The sequence below is a fragment of the Cetorhinus maximus genome, chromosome 7 (genome assembly GCF_964194155.1).
Source record: "Cetorhinus maximus chromosome 7, sCetMax3.hap1.1, whole genome shotgun sequence".
NCBI classification, from domain to species: domain Eukaryota; kingdom Metazoa; phylum Chordata; class Chondrichthyes; order Lamniformes; family Cetorhinidae; genus Cetorhinus; species Cetorhinus maximus.
The window spans coordinates 37,315,916-37,342,927 of NC_135885.1; the positions used below are offsets into that span (position 1 = coordinate 37,315,916).

The window sequence follows — 27,012 nt, forward strand, 5'->3', positions numbered from 1 at the left end:
TTGGTATCTGCTAGATGGGTGTCAGTTTTCACCCCGCTTCTTGAATGCTCTATTCAAAAAATGCAAATACACTCTACCTCTCTTGTATATCAAAACTAGTACACATCAAAGCATGCAGACTAGCTGGCTTTAATCCAATTAAGCCACACCCACAGATTAAACCTTTATTTTAAAAGAAAAATATTTTCCAATAATATTATATACATTAATAGTTTCATGACAATGCGTATATTTATTTATCTTTAACTTTTTCCTTAACTTCAATAGCCATAAAGTACATATACCAGAGTTTCAAATTCTGAATTAATTGTTACATTTTCCCTATGTTCAAATGATGTGTTTGCTTAAATTAAAGTCCACCTTCTAAAACTTCATATGAGCCTTCTCTCACCTTCATTTCAACCCACTGTGAACATGTTGTTCGTTAACACATGGGAATGATCTCTAAGAACGGTTTAATGTCAAATTGATTTGACTCGGGAAGCAATTCATATTGCGTGTAATTGGGATAGAAATTTGCAGGTTTACGGGATTTCAAGACTAACTTGCGGTCCCAGTCTACCTCAATCCCTTCTGGTCAGAACTGTGGTGCTGAAGGGTGATTTGAGCAGATAGGAATAAAATACGCTCATTTCCTGTCCATTTCTGGCTGCACAAATACAGAATCTGTGTTCCCAGCAGGTGAGATTCTGCCTCTCAAATGTGCTATCTGAAAAGTGTATCCTTTGCTGTCATGTTTTAATCACACACACTAATTTGTTAAACTGTGACAGGATTAATTAATGACCTCAGAGTAAAGGTATGCCTAGGTAGCAGCGACCATAATAATGATTGAATTTTACATCCAGTTTGAAAGGGAGAAGAGAGGGTCTAAGGCTAGTATCTTAAACTTAGATAAGGGCAACTATGTGGGGATGAAAGCTGAGCTAGCTGAAGTGAACTGGGAAACTGGGCTAGAGAATAGATCAATAGAGAAGCAGTGGCAGACATTTAAGGTGATATTTCAGAGTATTCAGAATAAGTACATTCCTACTACAGAGAAAAATTCTAAGGGGAGGACCCACCATCTGTGGTTAATTAAAGATGTTAAGGAAAGCATGAAACTTAAGGAAAAAGCATACAACTCCACAAAGATGAGTGGCAGGACAGATGATTGGATAGAATATAAAAAATGGCAGAGAATGACTAAAAGGTTAATCAGGAGAAAGAAATTGGAGTATGAGGAAGCTAGCTAGAAATGTAAACATGGATAGCAAGAGTTTCTACAGGTATTTAAAATGGAAAAGAGTAAGTAAAGTGAGCGTTGGTCCTCTAGAGAGTGACAATAGGGAGTTAATAGTAGATAAGAAAATGGCAGAAGAACAAATATTTTGCTTCTGTGTTCACTATAGAGGATACAAAAAACATTCCAGTAATAGCTGCAAATCAGGAGGCGGACAGGAGGAAGGAACTTGGTGAAATTGAAATCACTAGGGAAACAATTCTGAGCAAATTAACAGAGCTGCAGGCCGGCACGTCTCCAGGTCCCAACGGGCTACATCCTAGGGTCTTAAAAGAGATGGCTAATGAGGTAGTCGATGTGCTGGTGTTAATTTTCCAAAATTCACTAGATTCTGGAAAGCTTCCATCAGATTGGAAAGTAGCAAATATAACCCCTCTATTCAAGAAGGGAGGGAGGCAGAAAACAGGAAACTATAGGCCAGTTAGCTTGACGTCTGTTGTGGGGAAGTTATTAGAATCGATCATTGAGGAGGTTATAGCCGGGCACTTAGATGAGCTCAAGGCACGAGGTAAGAGTCAGCATAGTTTTGTGAAAGGAAAATCACGTTTAACCAATTTATTGAAGCTTTTTGAAGGAGTAACATGCGCAGTGGATAAAGGGGAGCCTGTAGACGTACTATACTTGGATTTCCAGAAGGTATTTGATAAGGTGCCACATCAAAGATTATTACGGAAAATAAAAGCGCATGGTGTAGGGGGTAACATGTTAGCATGGATAGAAGATTGGCTGGCTGGCAGAAAGCAAAGAGTATGCATAAATGGGTCTTTTTCTGATTGGCAGGATGTGATGAGTGGATTCCCACAGGGGTCTGCACTGGGGCCTCAGCTTTTTACGATTTGCATCAATGACTTAGATGAAGGGAGTGAAAACATGGTAGCTAAATTTGTAGATGACACAAATATAGGTAGAAAAGTGTGTTGTGAAGAGGACATGGAGGTTGCAGATGGATATAGATAGGTTGAGAGAGTGGGAAAAGATCTGGCAAATGGGGTTTAATGTGGGAAAATGTGAAGTTGTTCACTTTGGCAGGAAGAACAAAAAAGCAGAGTATTATTTAAATGGAGGATGGCTGCATAATTCTGAGGTGCAGAAGGATCTAGGTGTTCTAGTACATGAGTCACAAAAAGTTAGTATGCACGTACAGCAAGTAATTAAGTAGGCTAATGGAATGCTAACCTTCATTACAAGTGGGATTGAACATAAAAGTAAGGGTGTCATGCTTCAGTTATTCAAGGCATTGTTGAGACCGCACCTCGAATACTGTAAGCAGTTTTGGTCTCCTTATTTAAGGAAAGATGTAAATGCATTGGAGGTGGTTCAAAGGAGGTTTACTAGATTGATACCTAAAATGAGTGGGTTGTCTTTTGATCTTATAAGGAAAGGTTGGACAGACTGGAGTTTAGAAGTGTGAGGGGTGATTTGATTGAAGTATACAAGGTCCTGAATGGCCTTGACAAGGTGGAAGTCGAAAGGATGTTTCCTCTTGTGGATGAGTCCAGAACTAGGGAGGGGCACTGTTTTAAAATGAGGGGTTGCCCTTTCAGGAGAGAGATGAGGGGAATTTTTTTCTCTCTGAGGGTTATGCAACTTTGGAATTCCCTGCCTCAGAAGGTGGTGGAGGCGGTGTCACTGAATATTTTTAAGGCAGAGGTAGGTAGATTCTTCTTAGACAAGGGAATCAAAGGTTATTGGGAACAAAAATAAAAATACCTGGAAAGACTCAGCAGGTCTGACAGCATCTGCGGAGAGGAACACAGTTAGTTAATGTTTCGAGTCCGTATGACTCTTCAACAGAACTAAAGAAAAATAGAAAAGAGGTGAAATATAAGCTGGTTTAAGAGGGGGTGGGACAGGTAGAGTTGGATAGAGGGCCAGTGATAGGTGGAGATAACCAAAAGATGTCATAGACAAAAGGATAAAGAGGTGTTGAAGCTGGTGATATTATCTAAGGAATGTGAAAATAAAGGTACAGGTAGCCCGAGTGGGGCTGGGGTGGGGGGAAGGGATCGAAATAGGCTAAAAGGCAGAGATAAAACAATGGATGGAAATACATTTAAAAATAATGGAAATAGGTGGGAAAAGAAAAATCTATATAGATATTTGGAAAAAAGGGGTTAGGGGATGGAGGAGGGAGTTCATGATCTAAAATTGTTGAACTCAATATTCAGTTCGGAAGGCTGTAAAGCGCCTAGTCGGAAGATGAGGTGCTGTTCCTCCAGTTTGCATTGAGCTTCACTAGAACAATGCAGCAGGCCAAGGACGGACATGTGGGCATGAGAGCAGGGTGGAGTGTTGAAATGGCAAGCGACAGGGAGGTCTGGGTCATGCTTGCGGACAGACCGAAGGTGTTCCGCAAAGCGGTCACCCAGTCTGCGTTTGGTCTCTCCAATGTAGAGGAAACCGCATTGGGGTTAGATGGGAATGTGGAGATCGATACACAAGATCATCAGCCATGATCTTATTAAATGGCAAAACAGGCTTGAGGGGCTGAATGGTTTACTCCTGTTTCTGTTTCTTATGTTCTTATGTTAGAATAGCACAATCCAGGGAACAGTTGACTGATCGGCATAATACCAGGAACTTCCACCAAATGGGGCTAAAGAGCTGACTGTATTTGGTTCCTGTGGATAGAAGAGTTGGGTTTTTAATCAATGCCTGGGTCATTGTACTGGATCCAATTTGCAAGTTTGAACAAGCTGCACCTGGCTGTTTCCCTCCCTCCAATGTGCACAAGGGATGAGCTGCACTCTTATGTCTAAAAGAGCCACAAGTGGCTCATAAGTCATGGTTTGGCCACTGCCACGATATTAGGTCACATGACCAAAAGCTTGGTCAAAGAGGTAGGTTTTAAGGAGTGTCTTAAAGGAGGAAACTGAGGTAGAGGGGTGGAGAGGTGTAGGGCGGGTATTCCAGAGCTTAGGGCCTAGGCAACTTAAGACTTGGCCACCAATGGTGGAGTGATTTAAATTCGGGATGCACAGGAGGACAGAATTAGAGAAGTCCAGATATCCCGCAGGTTTGTGGGGTTGGAGGAGTTTGTAGAGATAGGGAGGGGAGAGGCGAGGCCTTGGAGAGATTTGAAAACAAGGATGGGAATTTTAAAATCAAATCATTGCTTGACCAGGTACCTTATGGGTCAGCAAGCACAGGGGTGATGGGGGAACAGGACCTTGTGCGTTTTAAGGCACGGGTAACAGTTTTGGATGAGCTCAAGTTTACGGAGTGTAGAATGTGGCAGACCAGCTAGAGGTGCATTGAAATAGTCGAGTCTGGAAGTAATGCAGGCAGAATGAGGGTTTCAGCAGCAGATGAGCTGAGACAGGAGGAAAGTCAGGTGTTACAGAGGTGGAAATAGATGGTTCTAGTGCGGTGATGATAAGGTAGAGCTGTGTGTTGTCAGCATAGATGTGAAAACTAAATCAGTGCTTTTGGATGATGTCGTCAAGGGGCAGCATGTAGAAGAGAAATAGGAGGAGGCCAAGGATAGATCACTGCGGTGGACACCAAAGCTAATGATTCGGGAGCAGGAAGAGAAGCCATTGCAAGTGATTCTCTGGCTACGATTAGATAGACAAGAATGAAACCAGATGAGAGCAGTCCCATCCATCTGGATGAAAGTGGAGAGGCGTAGGTAGAAGATGGTGTGGTCAAGCATGTCAAAGGCTGTAGACAAGTCAGGAAGAAAGAGGAGGGAAAGATTATCTTTGTCACAGTCACATAGATTGTTATTTATCTCTTTGATAAATTTCAATACTGTGGCAGGGGCAAAAACCTAATTGAAGGGATTCTTACATTGAGTTCTGGGAAAGTTGGGAATGGATTTGGGAGGCAAAAACACACTCAGGAACTTAGGAGAGAAAAGGGAAGTTGGAGGTGGGACAAGATAGTTTGCAAGGACGGTGGAGTCAAGGGTTGATGATGGCAGATTTAAAGGAGAGAGGGACAACACCTGAAGAGAGAGAACCATTTACAATGTTGGCTAACATAGGAATAAATCAGTAGCTGCAGAATATGGGGTAGCCATGAATACAGATTGTGGAGTTTACTTGGAGGGAGAGATTTATGGAGGATAAGAGGGCAGAGAACCCAGAGGAGAAAGAACACGATGAGCTGAGATGGAGATTGAAATCACTGGGGATGAGAATTTCTTCAGAGCAGAGGCTGAGAGAAGAAAGCAGTAGAGATATTTCGGTGATAAAATTTTTATCATACTTGGAAGGGCAGTAGAGGACAATAGGCTGGATTTCAGTGGAAACCATTGTGAGTGGGCCCTGCATCTGTCTCCCGATGGTGGGTAAACTGCACCCCCTCCACCACAGATTAAAATTATTTCGAGTTATCAACAGTCACAGATTGCAACTCTTTTGAGTACAATCACAGTTCTTGGTTTCCGGGAGTGGGACATGAACCCACAACCCTCTGATTCAAAGGCGAGGGTGCTATGAACTGAGCCACAGCTGACGCCTCTCCCCCACCACAGATTAAGGCGAAGGGACTGATGCAGGGAGCAGCGGGATGTCAATTAGGTTCATTAATCAGTCAATTGACACCCATTATCCATGAGCCCATTGAAATTTAGTGCTGGCTCTGAGATTAAATGGAGGCTGCACAGGTCACGCGCCCTCAGAAGGCTGCCTGGCAAAAGCTGTTGGGTTAGCCAGGGGCCTCCCAGGATTTTGGGGGGGGTTGGGGGGGGGGGTGGGGGAGAGAGAGGGGCATTGCAGAGGTAATGGTCCTTTGTAGTCAGGCATTCTGTGCATGATTGAGGGACCCAGCATCGGGCCGGAGTTGGGGGGCGGGGAGCTGAAAGCCACCTGTTCATGCCCTTGTCTCCAATGCCACTCCCATCCCCTCCTGCGACCCCCACCCCGCCTATGGCCTGCAGTCCCTTCACAATCCTGGGCTTTGGGTGGGCAGCGCCGCCAGCAACCACCGTCTGCTTGCAAAACTCAAAACATGGTGTCCAACATTAGATGTGATTCCGCGATTGGACAACATTTGCTAAATATTCCTCAGTGAGCTAAGAATTACGCTGACAACCAATTTAAGATTGTCAGTCGGGCTCGCAGTGTGGTGCATTTGTGTGTACTGGAAGCTACATATATTAATACACAGGGCCATGTTCTTTGCAGACAGAAAGAACATATACACACATTGTGCCTGTTTCAGCTAAACAAAGTAAGTGACAGCCATTCGCTGACTCATTCCTCAGGGCAATGCCTTGACCAATCAGGGTCAAGCTGCCTGGTTTAAACTTCAAACAGTGCTTGGCAGTTAACTGTTAGTCACCTTCACTAGTGCATTCTCCATGGCAATGTCTCTACCGATCAGAGTCCACATGCCAACCAATCAGCACTCTCTTCATATACAGTATAAGTTGTTGTTTGCCTCTTATATTGGTATTCTTATGAGTGTCCTGATGAGTGCAAGACAAAATGCTTCGACATGTCTCTTTTTTCAGCAACACTCAAGTTTGGTACTACTGAACGATTATTAATACATTAAGAGCAAGAGAATAACTAAGGAAAGAGTAGGGCCCATAAAAGACCAAAAAGGTAACCTATGTGTAGAGATAGAAGATGTGGGTATGGTTCTTAATGAATACTTTGTGTCTGTTTTCACAAAAGAGGAGGATGATGCTGGCATTGTAGTTAAGGAGGAGGAGGAGTGTGAAATATTGAATGTGATAAACACAGGGAGAGAGGAAGTATTAAGGGATTAACATCCTTGAAAGTGGATAAATCACCAGGGCTGGATGAAATGTATTCCAGGCTAAAAGAAGCTAGGGAGGAAATAGCCAATGCTCTAACCATCATTTTCCAATCCTCACTGGATGCAGGTGTGGTGCCAGAGGATTGGAGGACTGCTAACATTGAACCCTTTGCTTAAAAATGGAGCAAGGGATAGACCGAATAATTACAGGTCAGTCAGTCTAACCTCGGTAGTAGGCAAACTATTGGAATAAATTCTGAGAGACAGGATAAACTGTCATTTAGAAAGGCATGGAGTAATCAAGGACAGTCAGCATGGATTTGTTAAGGGAGCATCATGTCTGACTAACTCGATTTAATTCTTTGAGGAGGTAACAAGGGTAGTCCAGTTGATGTGGTCTACATGGATTTTAGCAAGGCTTTTAACAAGGTCCCACATGGCAGACTGGTTAAAAATGTAAAAAGCCCATGGGATCCATGGGAATGTAGCAAGCTGGATACAAAATTGGCTCAGTGGCAGGAAACAAAGGGTAATGGTTGATGGGTGTTTTTGTGACTGGAAGGCTGTTTCCAGTAGGGTTTTGCAAGGCTCAGTGCTTGGTCCCGTCATTTTTCTGGTATTTATTAATGATTTGGACTTAAATGTAGGGGACATGATCAAGAAGTTTGCAGATGACGCAAAAAATGGCCACGTGGTTGATAGTGAGGAGGGTAGATGTAGACTGCAGGGAGATACCAATGGACTGGTTGGATGGGCAGAGAAGTGGCAAGTGGAATTCAACCCAGAGAAGTGTGAGGTGATGAGATTGGAGAAGTCAAACAAGGTAAAGGAAATAAATGGGAGGACATGGAGAGGTGTAGAGGAGTGAGGGACCTTGAAGTGCATGTCCACAGGTAGCAGGATAGGTTGATAAGGTGGTTAAGAAGGCAGATGGAATACTTTCCTTTATTAGCCGAGGCACAGAATATAAGAGCAGGGAGATTAGGCTGAGGCTATATAAAACACTATTTAGGCCACAACTTGAGTACTGCCTGCAATTCTGGTCACCTCATTGCAGGAAGGATGTAATTGCACTAGAGGCAGTACAGAGGAGATTAACGAGGATGTTGCCAGGACTGGAAAATTGCAGCTAAGAGGAAAGATTGGATAGGCTGGGGTTGTTTTTGTTGGAACAGAGGCTGAGGGGAGATTTGATTGAAGTGTACAAGGTTGTGAGGGGTCTGGATCGAATGGATGGGAAGGACCTTTTTCCCTTAGCAGAGTTCAGTGACTAGGAGGCACCGATTTAAAATGATTGGTAGAGGAATTAGAGGGGAGATGAAGAAAACATCTTTCACCGAAACAAAGGCAGAAACCCTCAACTCATTTAAAAGGTGCCTGGATATGCACCTGAAGTTCCGTAATCTCCAGGGCTAGTGACTAAGCGTGGGAAAATGGAATTGGGCTGGGTAGCTCATTTTTCAGCTGGTGCAGACACAGTGGGAAGAGCGGTCTCCTTCTGTGCCATAAATTTTTCCACAATTTCAAAATTTTCTAACTGCTCCTTTGGAAAGCCAGCATGGACATGATGGGCTGAATGGCCTTCTTCTAGGATGTAACCATTCTATAATTCTAGTAATACAGAAGAGATCAAGTTGAGTATAGAAAATACAGAAAAGTGAACATGAGAATAGATTAGTGGCTAACATAAAAAGGAACCCAAAAGTCTTTTATAAGCCTAAAAATAGTAAGGAGGCAGTCAAAGGAAAGGTAGGGCTGATTAGGAGATATTCAAGCGGAAGCAAAGGACACAGCTGAGGTACTAATTGAGTACATTGCATCTGCCTTCACTGGAGAAGAGGTGCAGCCAATGACAGTAAAGCAGGAGGTAGTAGCGACATTGGATTGGATAAAAAGAGATGAAGAGAAGATACTTGAAAGGTTGGCAATCCTCGAAATAAAACATCTACCGAATCAATATGAGTGCATCCTGGGCTACTGAGGGAAGTAAGGGTGGAAATTGCGGATGCTCTGACTGCAATTTCCCAATCCTTCTTATTTACGGAGGTGGTGCCAGTGGACTGGAGGTTTATGCCTGTTCAAAAAGGGCAGAGTAATCAACCTGGCAACTACAGATCAGTTAGCCTAACGTGGTGCTGGAAAAACTTTTGGAAATAATAACTAACTGTCACTTGTAAAATTATGGGCTATTAACTGAAAGTCAGCATAGATTTGTTAAAGGCAATTTGTTTTTGACTAACTTGATTGAGTTCTTTGATGAAGCAACATAGAGGGTTGATGAGGATAGAGTAGTTGATATAAACTAAATGGTACAATTTTAAAGCTGGTGCAGATACAAAGAGAACTGGGGGTGTATATGCACAAATCTTTGAAAGTAGCAGGTCAAGTTGAGAAGGTTGTTAAAAAAGCATATGGGATAATTGGTTTTAGTCACAGCATGGAGTACAAAAGCAAGGAAATTATGCTAAATCACTATAAAACATTGGTTAAGCCCCTGATGGAGTACTGTAGTAAATGCAGGGTACCACACTTTAGGAAGAATGTCAAAGCCTTAGGAAGGGTGTAGAATTTTAGAGATTTACTAGAATTTGCATGCATGGCACAGATTTTTAGTCACGAGAAATGCACATTGGGTAATCTTGACACGTTCTTCCACAAAATGGGTCAGGCCCCAACCTGGGAATGCACATTTGGAAAGTTAGCCCCATTGTTTCAGATATTTCAAGAAATCAGGGATGGGACTGCTGAAAAACATATTAACTGCCCCAGGCTGGGGGTGAGCCTTAGGAAGTGGTTAAAAATCCAACCTCAACCCAACATGTGTCTTCAGCAGCTTTCCCAGGATTCAAGAAACCCAGCAGCTAAATTGAGATGGGAGCAGCTGGCTGCAGAAGGCAAATAGTTTTTATAGCACTTCTTGTGAGCCAGGAGAATTTAATGTCATGAGCTGATGATTCTCCCTACAACACCCGCAATCCCTAGCCTCCTTATCCACAATCTGATGACACCCGCTCTTTAACCCATGATTTTTCCCTCCTTCCCACCTGCCGGTTCCACCTCTTCCTTCAACCCACAACCATTCCCATCAGCCCGGCAGTTTAGCCAGTGACTGGGTGGGAAACTGTATATCAAAAAGACAGCGAGTGCTGCTGTTAAATTCGTCAGGAGCTTCACGTCACAGGGATTTTCAGGGTTACCCCCCATAACCACACGTCCTTGTTCTCTCCCCTTAAATATTAGGGACATAATTACTCAGGTTCATTAAGCTGTGTGAAGGTCATAAAAGATTGGTGAATTTGTCACAAAATGAGTCAAGTCAGTATCCTAGTCAATCATAATAAATAACCAGATTGTCATCAGTCTGCTCTAGGTAAGTTTTGAAAAGTATTATTACTTTATATGGTAAAGTGAGTTATGGTCTGAAAGTGTACAGATCAAAACTACTCTTCATTGTATTGGGCACAAAATACCTACATTTTTGGCACATAATTAAAATACTTTTAAAAGTATCTTCTAAAGTACAGGTAGCATTTTGACGACAATATTCTGACCTGTGAAGTGGTCCACGAGGTGTGATGGTTTCTGGGAGATAATCCACAAGGGGGGCCCAACAGCCTCCATTAACAGGCATTGGAAGAGGCTGTGGTATATTAGCCTCCACAGTTTTCATCAACCAACTAGCATAAGGAGGCAATGGATCACCTGGGGATTATAGACATAACAATATTGAAGTTATCTCTAGTGAAATATTAAAAATATTCTGTGCATGATGATCATGGCTATTTTATTAATGTCTATCACTTTAAAAACATAACTGTCTAATCATGTGTCAGGAGACAGATGACAACTTCAGGCATTTTTGTAAATTTGCAAGGTCCTGCCTTGCTTGCAGTCATTGCATAATGAAAAATCTCTGGTGGGCTTGCCCCAGTTTGCTATCCATTAAAATTGCAGGTGATGTTCTGCATGGACTGTGTGAGCGTTCCTGTCAGCATAAGCAGGGGCTCATAAAATGTATTCATAAATATGTATGCATATACATTTTAACTCTTTTTGAATAAATGACAAAATAATGAAGAAACATTAAGAAATATGATTATTTGGTCTTCCATATAACAGTAAGCCTAAGGATTGGCAGCTTTTTAGAATTCAGCAAAGGTGGACCAAAAAACTGATAAAGAGAAAATAGAATGAGACGAAACTGGTGAGAAACATAAAAACGACTGTAAAAGTTTCTATGTCACAAGGCTATGTCCCTTTATTTTTGGGAATATGGCTTTTCAACTTTCAACTAACTGGAAATTTTGCAATTTGAACTGAGACAGAGCAAACTGCTTAAAAATGCAAGGCCACATTCCAAGGTGAAGGTGAGAAACAAACAAATCATCCTCAGGAGAGAGTGAAGAGAGAGATGTTTCCTAAAATCCAGACATCCACCGAAACTTGTAACTGTCTAAGGAAGATACATTAAAAATGCAAAGTACTGGATATTGAAACAATGGCTGCCGCAGACAGAAACACCAAAGCCTCTTGGAAATACACAATGGGTAAAGTACTTCAAGGCCAGGCTGTCCAGCCACTTGACAGAGATTACAAGTGACAGGCGGTGTCCAGAAAGCCTTCAGCAGAGGAAATAGGCTGAAGGCTATTCACTCGTCTTCTTTCTCTTTTGGAATAAGTGTATCACCCGGTTCGAGAAGCCAACTCTACCAGAAACCTACCAGTGAACCGAGATCTTGTAATAATTGCAATAGCTTCTACATCTGACCGCATCCAAGAAACCAGCTAACTTAAATCGGCTGCGGCATTTAAAATCTACGCCTCAGGGACAATAAAAGGACACTTAACCCTATATTCTTTTACCTTTTTTACATTGGGCTTTAACTTCCCTATTTCTGATGCCTGTGGGTCCGAATGACTGCATAAGGGCTGAATGCTTGATGTCACTTTTTATTATTTGTCCTGGGTTTAGTGCTTAATAAATTTACTCTTTCTTTGCTCAAGAAAACTGTGTTTGATTGGCTCCTTATTGCTCACAGCTTAAATAGGTAAATGCATTCTGATTTGGAAAAGGCATTTCGTCGTGCGAAAGAAACTTAAACTTTTATTGCAACTAACCGAGGAGGCTGAATAGAGGGGAGCCAGTTCGCTCCTCCTCACCCGGTCGTAACAAAATCGAGAGCTCGTGATCGGCATTGTTCCCATACATTGACAAAAGAACTGGAGCGGGGAAAGTAAATTGTTTCTTCAAAAGCAATTTAAAAACTGCAAAAGGCTTTCTTGGGTTTGTAATACTGAAGTGTTAAAATGTCCACATTTGATATCAATGCTTTCACAGAACAGGTTGAGATAACTGACAAGAAATTAAAGGCAAGGTCCATGGAAGAATTAAAAGTTGTAGCTAGGCACTTAAAGGTGGAGTTTCACCCGAAAGCCAGAAAATCGGAAATTTTAAAACAGGTGGCCAAACATCTAGAGGTGGAAATTGAGGACGCTGAAACAGATGAATCAGCGGCAGTGAAATTAATATTGGAGCAGCAGAAGCTGGAGCTTTGAGGAAAGGGAAAAAGAGAGAGAGAGAGAGGCAGAAATGGAAGGAGGAGAGAGAATTCTTGAAAAGGGAACGAGAAGGGGAAAGATAGTTTAAATTAAAACAGTTTGAGCTGAGAAAGAAGAATCCCACTGTGCCCATTGAAGACAACCCTGGTGAAGGAACCACCTCCAGCTGAAACTTAAGGGCTGAGGTATTCAAGTTTCCCCATTTAATCCCTAAATTTGATGAAGAAGAGGTGGACACCTTTTTTATCTCTTCGAAAAGTTTGCACAGCAGTTAAAGGGGCCAGCCCAATGCTGATCCTTGCTGTTACAGAGTAAGCTGACAGGAAAAACTACGAGGTTTATTCCCTCTTGCCGAAGGAAAGTGCAACAAGCTATGAGGCAGCAAAAAGAGACATTTTAAATGCATACCAATTAATGCCAGAGTCGTACCGTCAGAAATACTGTGCACTCAGGAAACAGCCTGCCAGACATAACTGGAATCTGAATGGCTTAAGCAGCTTGCTTTTGACCAGTGGACATGGCTGCTTAAAACTGAGGCCACCTACAAAAATCTTTGTGAAATAATTCTTCTCAAGGAATTCAAAAACTCCATACCCTTCCCGATAAGAACTCACAAAGAGGAACAGAGAGTAACAGGGGCCAGACAGGCAGCAACCCTAGCTGATGATTATGAGCTTGTCCACAAATCCGCATCCCAAAGGGAACCCTTCCCTAGTCACCCCCAATTAACAGAGAAGGATAGAAGCTGGGAGAATGATAGGAAACTAAGCACCCACGGGAGAGACGGGACAGCTGAAAACAGAGGGGGCCCTACTCAGGCCAGAAAGGATGGTGCTCAGGAGAGGAGTGAGGCCAAGGAGCCTGTGTGTTTTAATTGCCTCAAGACAGGGCACCTCCATGCTGATTGCTGAAGGTCATGAGAAAAACCTGTAGGATTTGTTGGGACACACAAACCCCATGCAGAAAACTGGAATCAGACAGAGAGCATTGCAGGCCAGGCTATGGCTCTGACTGCAGCAGTAAATCCCTGTAGAGACACTACTGTGACTGTGGGTGAGTTTAAAATAGTCCCTGAGATTACAAGGATTTTATATCAGAAGAAAGAGTTGCCACATTTCCCCAGATCGAGGCAAGTAAACCTAAAGTGACACTGAGGGATACAGGGGCCAGCCAAACTCTACTTCTGGGAAAAGGCATGACCATTCCACCAGAGAGTGCAGTAAGTGTCAAGCTGTTGGTAAAGGGTATTGATGAAGGGTAAATGCCCATCCCCTTATATTGGGTGCACCTGGAGTGCAACCTTATGTCAGGACCGGTAACAGTGGGAGTCGTCCCCAGTTTGCCTGTGGGTGAAGTCAACTGGCTCCTCAGCAATGGCTTGGCAGGATCAAATGTGATTAGCATCCCCAGTAGTCTCAGAGAAGCCAACCAAAGTGAAGGAGACAGAACAGCTACAGGAGAAAGTGCCTGGTATTTTCTCTGAGTGTGTGGTAACTTGATCTATAGCCAGACAAACTCAGCCAGAGGAGGCTGAAATGGCACTGCAGATGGATGACCCCATTGTCTTGGTTATCTGTGGCCTTTTGTAGGAGCCTAGAGGACCATGAGGAGGTAATAAGTAGATCTTCCTTGGTTGGGGCTCAGCAAGTTGGTCCATTGTTAAAAAGCTAGCTCAGGCTGCTCAAACTGAAGCTGAGGCAGTGGCAATCCCAGAGTGCCACTACATTAAAAATAAGGTGCTGATGAGGAAGTGGAGACTCCCTCACAGACCTGCAAAGGAGGAGTTGACAGTGATCCGCCAGATGGTAGTGCTGCTGAGGTACTGAGGGGAAATATTAAGATGAGCACATGAAATCCCATTGGCTGGGCATGTTGGTATATGAAAAAGCCAAGCCCACATCAGCCAGTATTTTTATTGGCCACCCCTCATAAGGATTTAAAAGGTTTTGCAGAAGCTGCCACATCTGCCAAGTTGTGGAAAAACCCCAGTCTGCAATAAAACCTATACTTATGCTTTGGTGCCAGCTTTTGGGGAACTATTCAGCAGGTGCTCGTATACTATGTGAAACCCCCACACAAAATAAAAGGAGGATACCAATATATCCTTAGCATCATGGATGTGCTACCCACTTCCTAGAGGCCATTCCCCGAGAACCAAATCTGCCAAAATAATGGTGAGGGAATTAACACAAATCTTTACTTGATATGGACTTCCCACCTAGATCCCGTTGGATCAGGGCTCAAATTTCATGAGCCAAATATTCCAGGAAGTCATGGGTAACCTATGCGTGACCCAGCTGAAGTCCTCAGCCTATCATCCGCAGCTGAGGGCAGGGACATCCTTGGTCGCCGGTACTCGGAGGACAGTTGGTGGCAAGGAATCTGCTGAGTCCGGGTCAGATGATGAGCCTCTGGACTCAGTCCTCAGTGAGTTGGTGGAGATGCAAAGGCAATCACAGGAAAATCAGGAAGGGATGTCTGGTGCACTCCTCAGATTGCAAGGGACCATGGAGGAGTCTGTCCGCCTTCAGTCTGAGGTGATACTGCCAGCATGCAGACGCACCGATGTCACCATTGGCAGGATGGTGGCCATCATGTAGGCCTTGGTCCAGGACATCAGTCCTGCACTGCTGTGCGGGCTGAACTCCATCACTGATATCATAGTTGACCTCCAACAGTGTCAATGTGAGAGGAGTATGGGGCAGCTCAATCTCACTTCAGCTTCCCCTTCCCAATGAGTCAGCCAGGAGCCGTTGAGCATCCATAGGGAGGAGGACCTGCAGCTTGGCATCCCGGGACTATCCACTCAGGTGACTCCAGGAAAGTCTGGCTGATCCAAATCGCCTTTTCCTGTGACCCCGCAGCTCCAGAGTGAGGGCACAATAATTTTAATGCTTTTGCACCTCATTAAGTTCCGGACATTGGATGGCGGGTAATGTGGCCCGCCGTTGATGGAAGGAGCGGATGATTGCAAACTGGTTTCACGATGGCGTGGAACTGATTCTTGGCCTTTTTGCCATATTGTCCGCACATGTCTGCCCTGATTCCTGCTGCCAATGGGACCGGACGATTCTACCCTTGATGTTTCGCAACCCGTTTTAAATTTTCAGTTTTTCTAACTTTCAAGCGGAACTCCACCTCTAAGTGGCTAGCTACAGCTTTTAATTCTTCCAGGGACAATGCCCTTAACTTCTTGCCAGTTATCTCCTCCTGTTCTATGAACACTTGACATCACATGTGGACATTTTAGTTCTTTAGTATTGCAAACCCAAGAAAGCCTTTTTGCAGTTTTTAAATTGCTTTTGAAGGAAAAATTTACTTCTCCCACTCCAATTCTTTCGTCAATCTGTGGGACCAATTCCTGGATGGATTCCTAATTTTGTAACGACCAGGTGAGAAGGGGTGAACTGGCTCCCCTCCATTCAACATCCTCGGCTGGTCACAACAAAGGTTTAAGTTCCTTTTTTACGAGGATATGCCTTTTGCAAATCGAATGTACTTAACTATTTAAGCAGTGAGCAATCAAACACAGTTTTCTTGAGTCAAAGAAAGAGCAAATTTATTAACCATTAAACCCAAAAATGTAATAAAAACACATCAAGCGTTTGGTCTCATGCAGTCATTAGGGCCCACACACACAGGTATCAGAAGGGGTGTTAGAGTAAAGAAAAAAGGTGAAAGAAGATACGATTAATTGTCCTTGAGGTGTAGATTTTAAATGTTGCGGCCGATTTAGGTTGGCTGGTTTCTTGGGGAAAAATTCCCCCCCACCCCATTGAGGGGGGAAGTGCAGGAGCAGGCACGCCTCTGATTGGCGCCCCCAATTGGAGGTGCGCCGCCATTTTACATGGGCAGGCCAATTAAGGCCCGCCCAGCGTGATGTCCGCCAGGAAGCGCTATGCGCTCCCTGTGCAGGTGTGGGGGGGGGGATTCCCTCAGCCGGGAGTGCACTCTTTCGCGCATGCACGCGAAAGTGTGCACAAATCTCCCTAAGGCTAGGTGCTGCCTCAGGGAGATCGGCTCCGAATTAAAATTTGTAATACAAATGATAGAAAAATTTCCTGGACATGTCCATAACTTTTATTGAAACTTTTATTAAAAATTTAAATACCCTCATGAAACCTGATCCTGCCCGTGGATGAGGTTTCATGCTTTTTCCGAAGCCCGCCAGGGCTCCCGGCCTGCCCGCCAACCTTAAGTTTGGACGGGCAGGTCCATTAATGACTTTAATTAGTTTTTCAATGGCCTCAATAGGCCGTTGGCAGGTCGGTGGGCACACAGCTGACTCGGCTGCACTCCCGCCGACGTGAAAATGGAAATGACACGGGGTGACATCAGGTGGAACTCCCGTGTCATTTTACGCATCGGCGAGCGAGCCCCGCCCCCGCTTACCGACCGGAAGATCCTGCCCTTGGATGCGTCAGATGTAGAAGATGTTGTAATTATTACGAGATCTTGGTTTGCTGGTAGGTTTCTGGTAGAGCTGGCTTCTTGAACCAGGTGACATGCTTATTCCAAAAGAGATAGAGAGAGAGTGAGCAGTCCTCAGCTGGTTTCCTCTGCTGAAGGCTTTCTGGACACCGGCTGTGACACTTGCAATCTCTCTCTAGGGGCTGGCCACCTTACCTTGAAATACTTCACCCATTGTGTATTTCCAAGAGGTTTTGGGTGGCTCTGTGGCAGCCATTGTTTCAATATCCAGTACTTTGCATTTTTAATGTCTCTTCCTTGGACAGTTACAAGTTTCAATAGAGGCTGGATTGTAGGATTTAATTGTCTTCACCTGAGGGTGACTTGTTGATTTCTCACCTTCATCTTGGAATGTGGCCCTGCATTTTAAAGAAATTTGCTTTGTCTCTGTTCAAATTACAAAAGTTCCAGTCAGTTGAAAGTTGAAATTTTCAAAAATAAAGGGGTATAGCCTCATAATAACTGTTGTAACATATGGAATTGGGGCTGCATTCAATGGTACCACAATTGAATGTGTCAACATGGTCAGCCCAACCAGAAAGGGGATGGTTTGATTGCCTCTTCCTTTCTTCCTCCTCTATTTCATTCTCCTTAGCTACTCGCTGTAAAGCTTGTGGCTAGGGCTGCGTCCTTATGATGGTGAGGTTCAGCAGGATGCAGTAGAGCATGACAAATCGTAACACATGCTCTGGCGAGCACTGCAGGGCTCTGGAATGGTCCATGCGCGTACACACCACTCCCTATAGACTTCACCAACTTTAAACAGCACTAGAAAACTCAGCACTTCTACAACTTAGGCAAAGCCAGTAGAAATCAATCAGCAACTGACCTGAAAGTTGAAAATTACTTTATGTAGCATTGGCGGTGGTGGAGGGGGTGGGTGTGGGTGGGGGAGGGTAGCGGTGCAATCATGTTCAGCTGTGCGTGATTAAGAATGGATGCTAGCTGGAGCTGCAAGGTCAAAAATGGCAGCACTGATATTGAATGTTAAGAGGGGGTGATCATTGTTGGAGATGATCACTGCCTGGCACTTGCGTGGCCAGAATGTTACTTGCCACTTATCAGCCCAAGCCTGAATGTTGACCAGGTACTGCTGCATATGGACATGGACTGCTTCAGTATCTGAGGAGTTGCAAATGGTACGGAACATTGTGTAATCATCAGTGAACATCCCTACTTCTGGTCTTATGATGGAGGAAAGGTCATTGATGAAGCATGGTTGGGCCTAGGACACTGCCCCGAATAACTCCTGCAGTGATGTCCTGGAACTGAGATGACTGAACTCCAATAACCACAACCATCTTCCTTTGTGCTAAGTATGAGTCCAAACAATGGAGAATCTTCCCCGCCACTCCCGATTCTCATTGACTTCAGTTTTGCTAGGGCTCCTTGATGTCACACACTGTCAAATGCTGCCTTGATGTCAAGGGCAGTCACTTTCACCTCACCCCTCGAGTTCAACTCCTTTGTCCATATTTGGACCAAGGCTGTAATGATATCAGGAGCTGAGTAGCCCTGGCTTAACCCAAACTGAGCGTCAGTGAGCAGGTTAGTGCCACTAGATGGCATTGTCAACGACACCTTTCCTCACTTTACTGATGATCACAAGTAGACAGTTGGGTAGTAATTAGCTGGGTTGAATTTGTCCAATTTTCCTATTGCAGACAGGACAACCCTGGACAATTTTCCACATTGCTGGCTAGATGCCAATGTCGTAGAACTCAATATACTGTGTCAGAAAGTTTTTTTATGTCTGAACTTGCTTAAACACACTTTATGACTAGTGAGAGCTAATCTCTGGGTTGACTAATGACATGTCGATAATACTATTGATGGATTGTGTTTGTTAAGAGGCGTATAATTTATTTTCACAGATTCAATTGGCTGAAATGTGTATTTGACTAATAGGTGAACCGTGAGGCCTTTGCAGGCTACAACAACATCTGAAGAATTTTTCAGTCTTTAGAAGTTCCCTGATGACATCAAACACAGGATGCTGTACCTAAATGGATCCTTGTGTGGAAATATGCAAGTGCTAGCCAACGTAATAATCAGGAGGAAGTCCTGGAACCAATTACTTAAGGCACTCAATGCAAGGGAGAAACTGATGGTTTTTTTCAAGCAACATTTAACATACACTAGCATTCAGTCTTGGCACATGCACACAGACAGCATTACTGAATTCAGTTTGAGCAAACATTTACTTTGTAGAGAAGTAGTGGAGCTGAAGTAATCTATTTAGCCAACTTCTAGTTGCAAACAGTTTGAGATGAACAAATGACTGTAATAAGTAATGAAGCATTTACCTTTCTCATCATCATAGGAGCCACCAGAGCTGTTGCTGTACCTTGATTCAAGACGAGCATGTGCTCTTATCACAACATTGTTGAACCTGAAGAAAATATGAAAAAATCTGCATACTGACATTCTAAAACAGGGTATTTTAGCCACATAAAAGATGAACTTACAGCTTTTAATGAAAAACATATATGATTCTTTATTTATTCGGGAATATTCTAATTTTTCCCCCCTTTCTTTCTCTTCCAAAAGTGGTAATTCAAGCTGCAGTTCTAGTATAGCCCAAGGTTATTCTTTATGTGTATGCTTGGTTAGTAACCATTATTTAACCAATCCCAGAGTGCTCAACCATGTCCTCACTCAGTATCCACAGTTCTGTACTTTGGAGCAAGGTGAATGAACAACAGTTAGGAGTAAAAACTTCGGTACTTTGGCTAATTGTTCCCTTCTCTCTCACCTAGAGTTATTGAGGTCCAGTGCTGCAACTACTTACAGAGCCAACAGGGCTACAGGCAAAATCTATTCTACTATTCCTATCCTGCCGCTCCCCTCCGCATCCCCCACGACTCCTTGCTTTCCTCTTCAACTGTGGCTGGGCGTATTTGCAAGGTTGCTCTTATCCAAGTCTAACATTAAAAAAGAAAAGCAGCAGATCTAATACTAACCCCTCATGAATCCCACTGTATGCCTTCTTCCTGTCTGAAAAACAACCATTCACCACTACTTCCTGTTTCCTGTCACTCAGCCAACTTTATATCCCCGCTACCACTGTCCCTTTTATTCCACAGGCTTCCAATTTACTGGTAAGCCTATACATGTGGCACTTCGTCAAACACCTTTTGGAAGTCCATATACACTACATCAACTGCATTACCCTCATCAACCTTTTTTGTTAACTCATCAAAAAACTCAGTCAAGTTAGTTAAACCTGATTTGCTTTTAACAAATTTGTGCTGGCTTTCCTTAATTAATCCTATACTTGTCTATTCATTTTGTCCAGGATTATTGGGCTCAATTTTACGGCCCCCTGCCAACAGGTTTGCAGGCAGGGGACCTGTAAAATTCCCCAGGCAGCCCTCCCACCATTCTCCCTTCTGTCCCCAACTTGTCCGCAATTTTATGGGGGGCAGGAAAGGCATAGTGCAGCCTGCCTGCCCTCGCCACAACTGAGGACCAATTACTGGTCACTTAAGGACTGCTTCCTGCCCAGCCTCATTTTGAGGCTGTCAGGAAAAATTCAGGGGTGGGGGGGAGCCCAGCCCCTTTCCACATCGGGTGCCCCCCCAGCCCCAGGTCTTGCTCCAAGGCAACGCATCGGCCAATCAGAGTAGACTTGTCAACCAATCAGCACCCTTTTCTCCTGTAGTATAAATTGTTGTGATTGTTTGAAATTTGGCATTCTTGCATTTGCCCTGATTGTTAATGTTGGAATCCTGTTACAACGAAGTGCATGTAGTTTGTAAGTGAGGGCAGCTGTTACTAATTGGGGAAAGATTAGGGAATTATTCTTAAGTATATAAGAACTGGTTTACACTGGTGCAGGGGGAGGAAAAGGGAAGTTAGTGCCAGTGCGAGTGCTCTGTGGTTTTGTAAATAAACCTGTGTTAAGGAAAAGACTGGCTTCAGATTTGTCCTTTATTCAATGCATGAACACTGACCTTAACACTGATGAGTGTAAGACGAAAAACTTTGGTAACATGTCTTCCCTTTCAGCAATATAATTGCATTTGTTGTCCTTCATTTACCCCCAGACCAAATAATGTCAGATAATAATACCTTTATAGCATATAGGAAGGGGTATAATTTACTGAACATAGCATTCTATGATGACCTTTGCAAGATAATTGGAGTACCCCCCCACCAGGGCAAACACATTATTCTTGGTGATTTCAATGCCTGAGTGTGCTCAGGCTGTAATACATGAAGACCAGTACGAGAACAACGCTGTATTGGCAGAGCAAACTTCAATGGCCAGCTCCTTTTCTATAAGTGCAGCAGGTATGACATGACCATCACAAACAGTCTTCCAGCAAGCAGACAAACTGAAAACAACATGGATGCACCCCAGATCCAAACACTGGCACATGTTTGACTACGTCATTGTACAACAGAGAAATCGCAAGGACATGCGCTCTACCTGCTCCCTTGGAGGTGCAGAACGCCGGTCTGACCATAGGCTTGTCAGGAGTATTGTGTCTTCGGAGATAAAATCTAAGCTACTTCAGCACAGAGACAAGCCACAAAGGAAGCTTGATGTAACTATTCTTAAAGACCTGGCCAAAATACAAGATCTGGAACACAAGCTCACCACAGGAACTGCTGATACCCCAGAGGACAATACTGCCATTGAAGATTCTTGGAAAAAGTTAAAGGATGTTACTTACAGCACCGCATCTGATGGCCTTGGATTTGTTAAATGGAAGCAGCAAGACTGGTTCGACAGCAATGAACAAGACATAGGCAAGCTTCAAGACAAAGCGCATGACGCTCACAAATCTTACCTGTCTGACAAGAAATCACCAGCATGGAATGCCAAATATCATCATGCAAAACACATGCTGCAGGCCAACTTAAGAGAGATGAAGAACAAATGATGGGAAAATATGGCTGGTAAGCTTCAAGCAGCTGCCAATAAAAATGACCTGAAGGCTCTACATGAAGGCCTGTGCTCAGTCTATGGCCCAAAAACCAATGGTGTGGCACCCATCCTCTCAGCAGATGGCAATCAGCTCCAAACAAATAGATATGAGATTCTCTCTTGTTGGGCAGTAATTACTTCAAGAACTTCCTAAACCAACAATCCATGATGTGCAATGGTACCACTGAGTCACTTCCGCAACACCTCATACTGGAAGAGCTTGCCTTTGAACCTTCTCAAGCGGAAGTCACAAAGATCATAAAGCAGCTTTCTATGGGCAAGTCCCCGGGAGCTGATGGCATCCTACCTGAAGTATTCAAATACGGAGGAACTCGCATGGTTAGGAAACTCACTAGTCTCGTCTGCCTAATCTGGAACCAGGGCGTGTGCCCCAAGACTACAAGGATGCCTCCATAACTCATCTCTACAAACAGACAGGGAACAAGTCTATCTGGGACAATCATCCTGGAATATCACTTCTTTCAAAGCAGGAAAATTCTTGCAAGAGTTATTTTTAATCAGATTGTCACTCACCACATTGACACTGTGTACCCAGAATCACAATGTGACTTCCATGCAGTGCAGGGAGCAGTGGACATGATCTTTGCAGCATGTCAAATTCAAGAAAAGTCCCACGATTAAAATAAGGACCTTTATACACAGTAAGCAAGGCTGAAGCACTTGCAGCCATCTTCAGCCAGAAGTGCCGAATGGATGGTTTATCTTGGCCTCCTCCTGAGGTCGCCAGCATCACAGGTGACAGTCTTCAGCCAATTTGATTCACTCCACGTGATATCAAGAAATGGCTGAAGGCACTGAATACTGCAAAGGCTACGGGCCCTGACAATATTCTGGCAACAGTACTGAAGACTTGAGCTCCAGAACTAGCCGTGCCACTAGCCAAGCTGTTCCATTACAGCTACAACACTGGCATCTATTCCACAATGTGGAAACTTGTCCAGATATATCCTGCCCACAAAAAGCGGGACAAAACCAACCCGGCCAATTACCACCCCATCAGTTTACTCTCAATCATCAGTGAAGTGATGGAAGGGATCATCAACAGTGCTATCAAGCGATGCTTAACTAAGCAATAACCTGTTCACTGACACTTAATTTGGGTTCTGCCAAGGTCACTCAGCTTCTGACCTCATTACAGCCTTGGTCCAAGCATGGACAAAAGAACTGAACTCAAGAGGTGAGATGAAAGAGACTGTCCTTGACATTAAGGCAGCATTTGACTGTGTGTGGCATAAAGGAGCCCTAGCAATACTGCAGTCAGTGGGAATCAGGGAGAAAACTCTACACTGCTTGGAGTCATACCTAGTACAAAGACAGTTGTAGTTGTTGGGGGTCAATCATCTGAGTTCTGGGACATCGCTGCAGTAGTTCCTCAGGGTAATGAGTTCTTCAGTAGTGTCCTAGGCCCAACCATCTTCAATAGTTTCATCAATGACCTTCCCTCCATCATAAAGTCAGAAGTGAGGATGTTCACGGATGATTGTACAATGTTCCGCATCATTTATGACTCCTCAGATACTGAAGCAGTCCGTGTCCATATGAAGCAAGACCGGGGCAATATTCAGGCTTGGGCTGATAAATGGCAAGTACATGTCACACAAGTGCCAGGCTGCCAGACAATGACCATTTCCAATAACAGATAATCTAATCATCTCCCCTTGACATTCAATGGCATTACCATCGCTGAAACCCCTACTATCAACATCCTGGAGGTTGCCATTGATCAGAAATTGAAATGGACCAGCCATATAAATACTGAGGCTACAAGAACAGGTCAGAGGCTGGGAATTCTGAGGAGAGTAACTCACCTCCTGACTCCCCAAAGCCTGTCCACAAGGCACAAGTCAGGTGTGTGATGGAATACTCTCCACTTGCCTGGATGAGTGCAGCTCCAGCAACACTCAAGAAGCTCAACAACATCCAGGACAAAGCAGCCTGCTTGATTGGCATCCCATCTACCACCTTCAACATTCACTCCCTCCACCACCGATGCACAGTAGCAGCAGTGTGTATCATCTACAAGATGCACTGCAGCAACTCACCATTGCTCTTTCAACAGAACCTTTCAAACCCACACTTCTGCCACCTAGAAGGACAAGGGCAGCAGATGCATGGGAACGTCACTCCCTGCAAGTTCCCCTCCAAGTCACATACCATCTTGACTTGGAACTATATCGCTGTTCCTTCACTGTCACTGGGTCAAAATCCTAGAACTCCCTTCCTAACAGCACTTTGGGTGTTCCTACAATACACAGACTGCAGCAGTTCAAGGTGGTGGTTCCCCACCACCTTCTCAAAGGCAATTAGGGATGGGCAATAAATACTGGCCTAGCCAGCGACGCCTACATCCCAAGAACGGATTAAAAAAACCCAGGAAGGCAGGTGGAAGGTTTTGTACAAATATGTTTGACCTGGAAAGATGATCAGTGTCATTCACTCGTTTCATGATGGCATGATGGCCAGTGTGATGCAAAGTGGTATGTCATTGGATGCCTTTCCTGTCACGAATGGCAAGGCTATATATTGGCTCCAGCTCTGTTTGGCATATACTTCTTGGCCATGCTCTTGTATGCACTCAAAGATCTTGACACAGGTGTGCACATTCAATTCAGGACAGACAGCAACCTCTTCAACTTGCAAAGGCTCAAGACTTGCACAAAGGTTACTGAACCGTTAGTGAGTGAACTCTTGTTTGCAGACGACCGTGCTCTCTTAGCACATACTCCAGAGGACATTCAAGCTGCTTGTTAATCGCTCAGATGCCTCAGAACACTTGGGCCTGACAATAAGACCGAAGAAGATTGAGATCTTGTATCAACCCATCCCGGCCATGTACTCCAAGACCTCACAATCACTATCAACAACACACCCCTCCATTCAGTACAGAAGTTTTTCTATCTTGGGAGCATCCTCCCCAATAACGCTTCCAGGATGACAAAATTAACCATTGCCTGGAAGGAACAAGCTCAGTGCTTGGTAGGCTCACTCAGACTTTGGAAAGAGCATGGAGTTTGTCTCAGAACAAAGATCAAAGTCTACAAGGCAGTGGTTCTACATCATTTCTTTATGGGTATGAGACTTGGACAACCTGCCATCATCACATAAAACAACTAGGAGCATTTCACCGCCGCTGTCTGAGATCTATTTGTAGCCTCAGGTGGCAGGACAAAATCCCCAACATCGAGGTTCTTGCTAAGTGCTGCATACCTGACATTGACAGCATGCTCATGAGAGCTCAGTTTTGCTGGGTTGATCATGTGGTTTGCATGGAAGATTCTCATATACCAAACGCAATACTCTACAGCCAGCTGAGCATGGGAAACCGGACCACAGGATGTCCCCAAACCTAGATATATAAACAACCTGAAAGCCAACTTCAGGGCTTGCAATCTGAATCCCAATACATGGGAAAAAACAAACTTGGATGGACCCAAATGGAGAAGTTTCTGTCATCAAGTGATTTCGACTTTCGAGGGGAACAGAGTCAAGTGCCTTTAGGACAAGCGAGCGCGGCACAAAGCCAATGCCTCCAGCCATCCCACCAACACTGACTTCATGTGTGGTGTTTGCAATCAGTTATGCAAATCGAGACTTGGCCTAATGTCACACGAGATGACAGAAACCTAGACTGCAAACCAGTCTTTTTTTCACTTGCTGAACACCCATCCGTCAAAGCAATGGGAGAATCCATCAAACCAGGCGTGTTTTCCCTGTCTCTTATCTGTGGAAATGAACTCCCCCAATATTCTTTAAGCCTTCACATCAAGTAGAATATGCTGAGACAAATTAACACACCATTCTTCAAACATTCTTCACTACATAGGCTCTACATTAGGATACAATTTATATTTTGTAATGTAGAAAAAATGATTTGTGAAGGGGTCTTTTTCCCTGAACTTTAAACTACCCTGCTACGAATCTAAATCCATCACTATTTAGCTTCCACTTATCGAAAAATTACTGTACAGCAACTTTTAGCATTGAGTTATCGATGAGAATTAGAATTTCACACAAACCTTTCGTCGGTTTCTTTCATCGTTCGTCCTTCATCCATTTCTAGGAAACTTTCCTGCCCAGCTACCAGAGTGTTGGTGCTAGATGTAGTTCCTGTAACAAGAATTATATTTAATAACCACAACACAGGTTACTCAAGAATGGCTTTAACAAGCTGGTAAGAGTATATTTTCCTGTTATTGAAAGACTGGTTAAAGGACAAATGGACCAAAGGAAATTAAAATATTAAAAATAACACCAAATAGATAAAACAGTTTGTAGACTCCTCTATTCAGAGGGAAAACCCCTCTGGGTGCACTGGTGGGGCCTTTCATGCCCACAGCTCCCTCTTTGGGGATGGAGCCTCCTGCTCCGATGGCCCCCTGGACTGCCACAGAGATGCTATAACTCTGAAAACAGACAACATCCTGATAAAAAATACGGGTCAGTTTTTGTGTCAGGTATAATCTTCCTCAGAACTGACCTGCTGACTTAGTCTCCAGCATTTCTGTTTGTGCTCCATAAGATTATATCTAATTATATTTTGTTTGAAATAAACAAGTTAACATCTGTGTTAAAAGAGCAAACAAAGGAATGTCGTAGAAATATACTAAGCATCTCTATGCTAATATCACAAAGAGCAATTTGGATTTTTTTTATATCCTGGAGTCTTGCTACGTTGAGGACATGATTACAACCAATTCCATGTTTTAATCAATTGCTCCAATTTCTTTTTTTTTGCTTGCATGCCATTGGCTTTAACCTAGCTCCACAATTCAATGCGAAAGTAAGACAAAATCAAATGCTAACAATGAATTTCCCCACTAACCACTAAATTTAAAAACCAACAAGAGCAGTAAGTTTTTGAATGCTGAGCATTAAGAGAGTTGAAGATTGTCTTTTTATGGGATTGCAAATGCATTGGAAATTTAGACACAGATCATTTATATTTCACTTTGAGCTTCAGTTCTATGAAATATCAATAAGATGTACTTTAATAACACCTGGAATGTAATGGGAACTGTTTTGAGGTGAGTGA

At 43.7% G+C, this 27,012-nt stretch overlaps 1 protein-coding gene across 6 annotated transcripts in view; it reads right to left on the reverse strand.

Moving 5' to 3' along the window:
• Positions 1–27,012, reverse strand: part of LOC144682720 (protein furry homolog) — a 520,809-nt gene that overhangs the window by 145,240 nt on the left and 348,557 nt on the right. For all 6 annotated transcript variants that reach the window (XR_013577095.1, XM_078545350.1, XM_078545351.1 and 3 more), the window contains exons 35-37: positions 25,997–26,087; positions 19,330–19,415; positions 10,546–10,696 (exon numbers count right to left, since the gene is read on the reverse strand). Coding sequence is in view for 5 of the 6 variants with exons in the window: in XM_078545350.1 (XP_078401476.1) it covers positions 10,546–10,696; positions 19,330–19,415; positions 25,997–26,087 (328 nt within the window). In the remaining variant the exon portion in view is untranslated. The remainder of the gene's footprint in view (positions 1–10,545; positions 10,697–19,329; positions 19,416–25,996; positions 26,088–27,012) is intronic.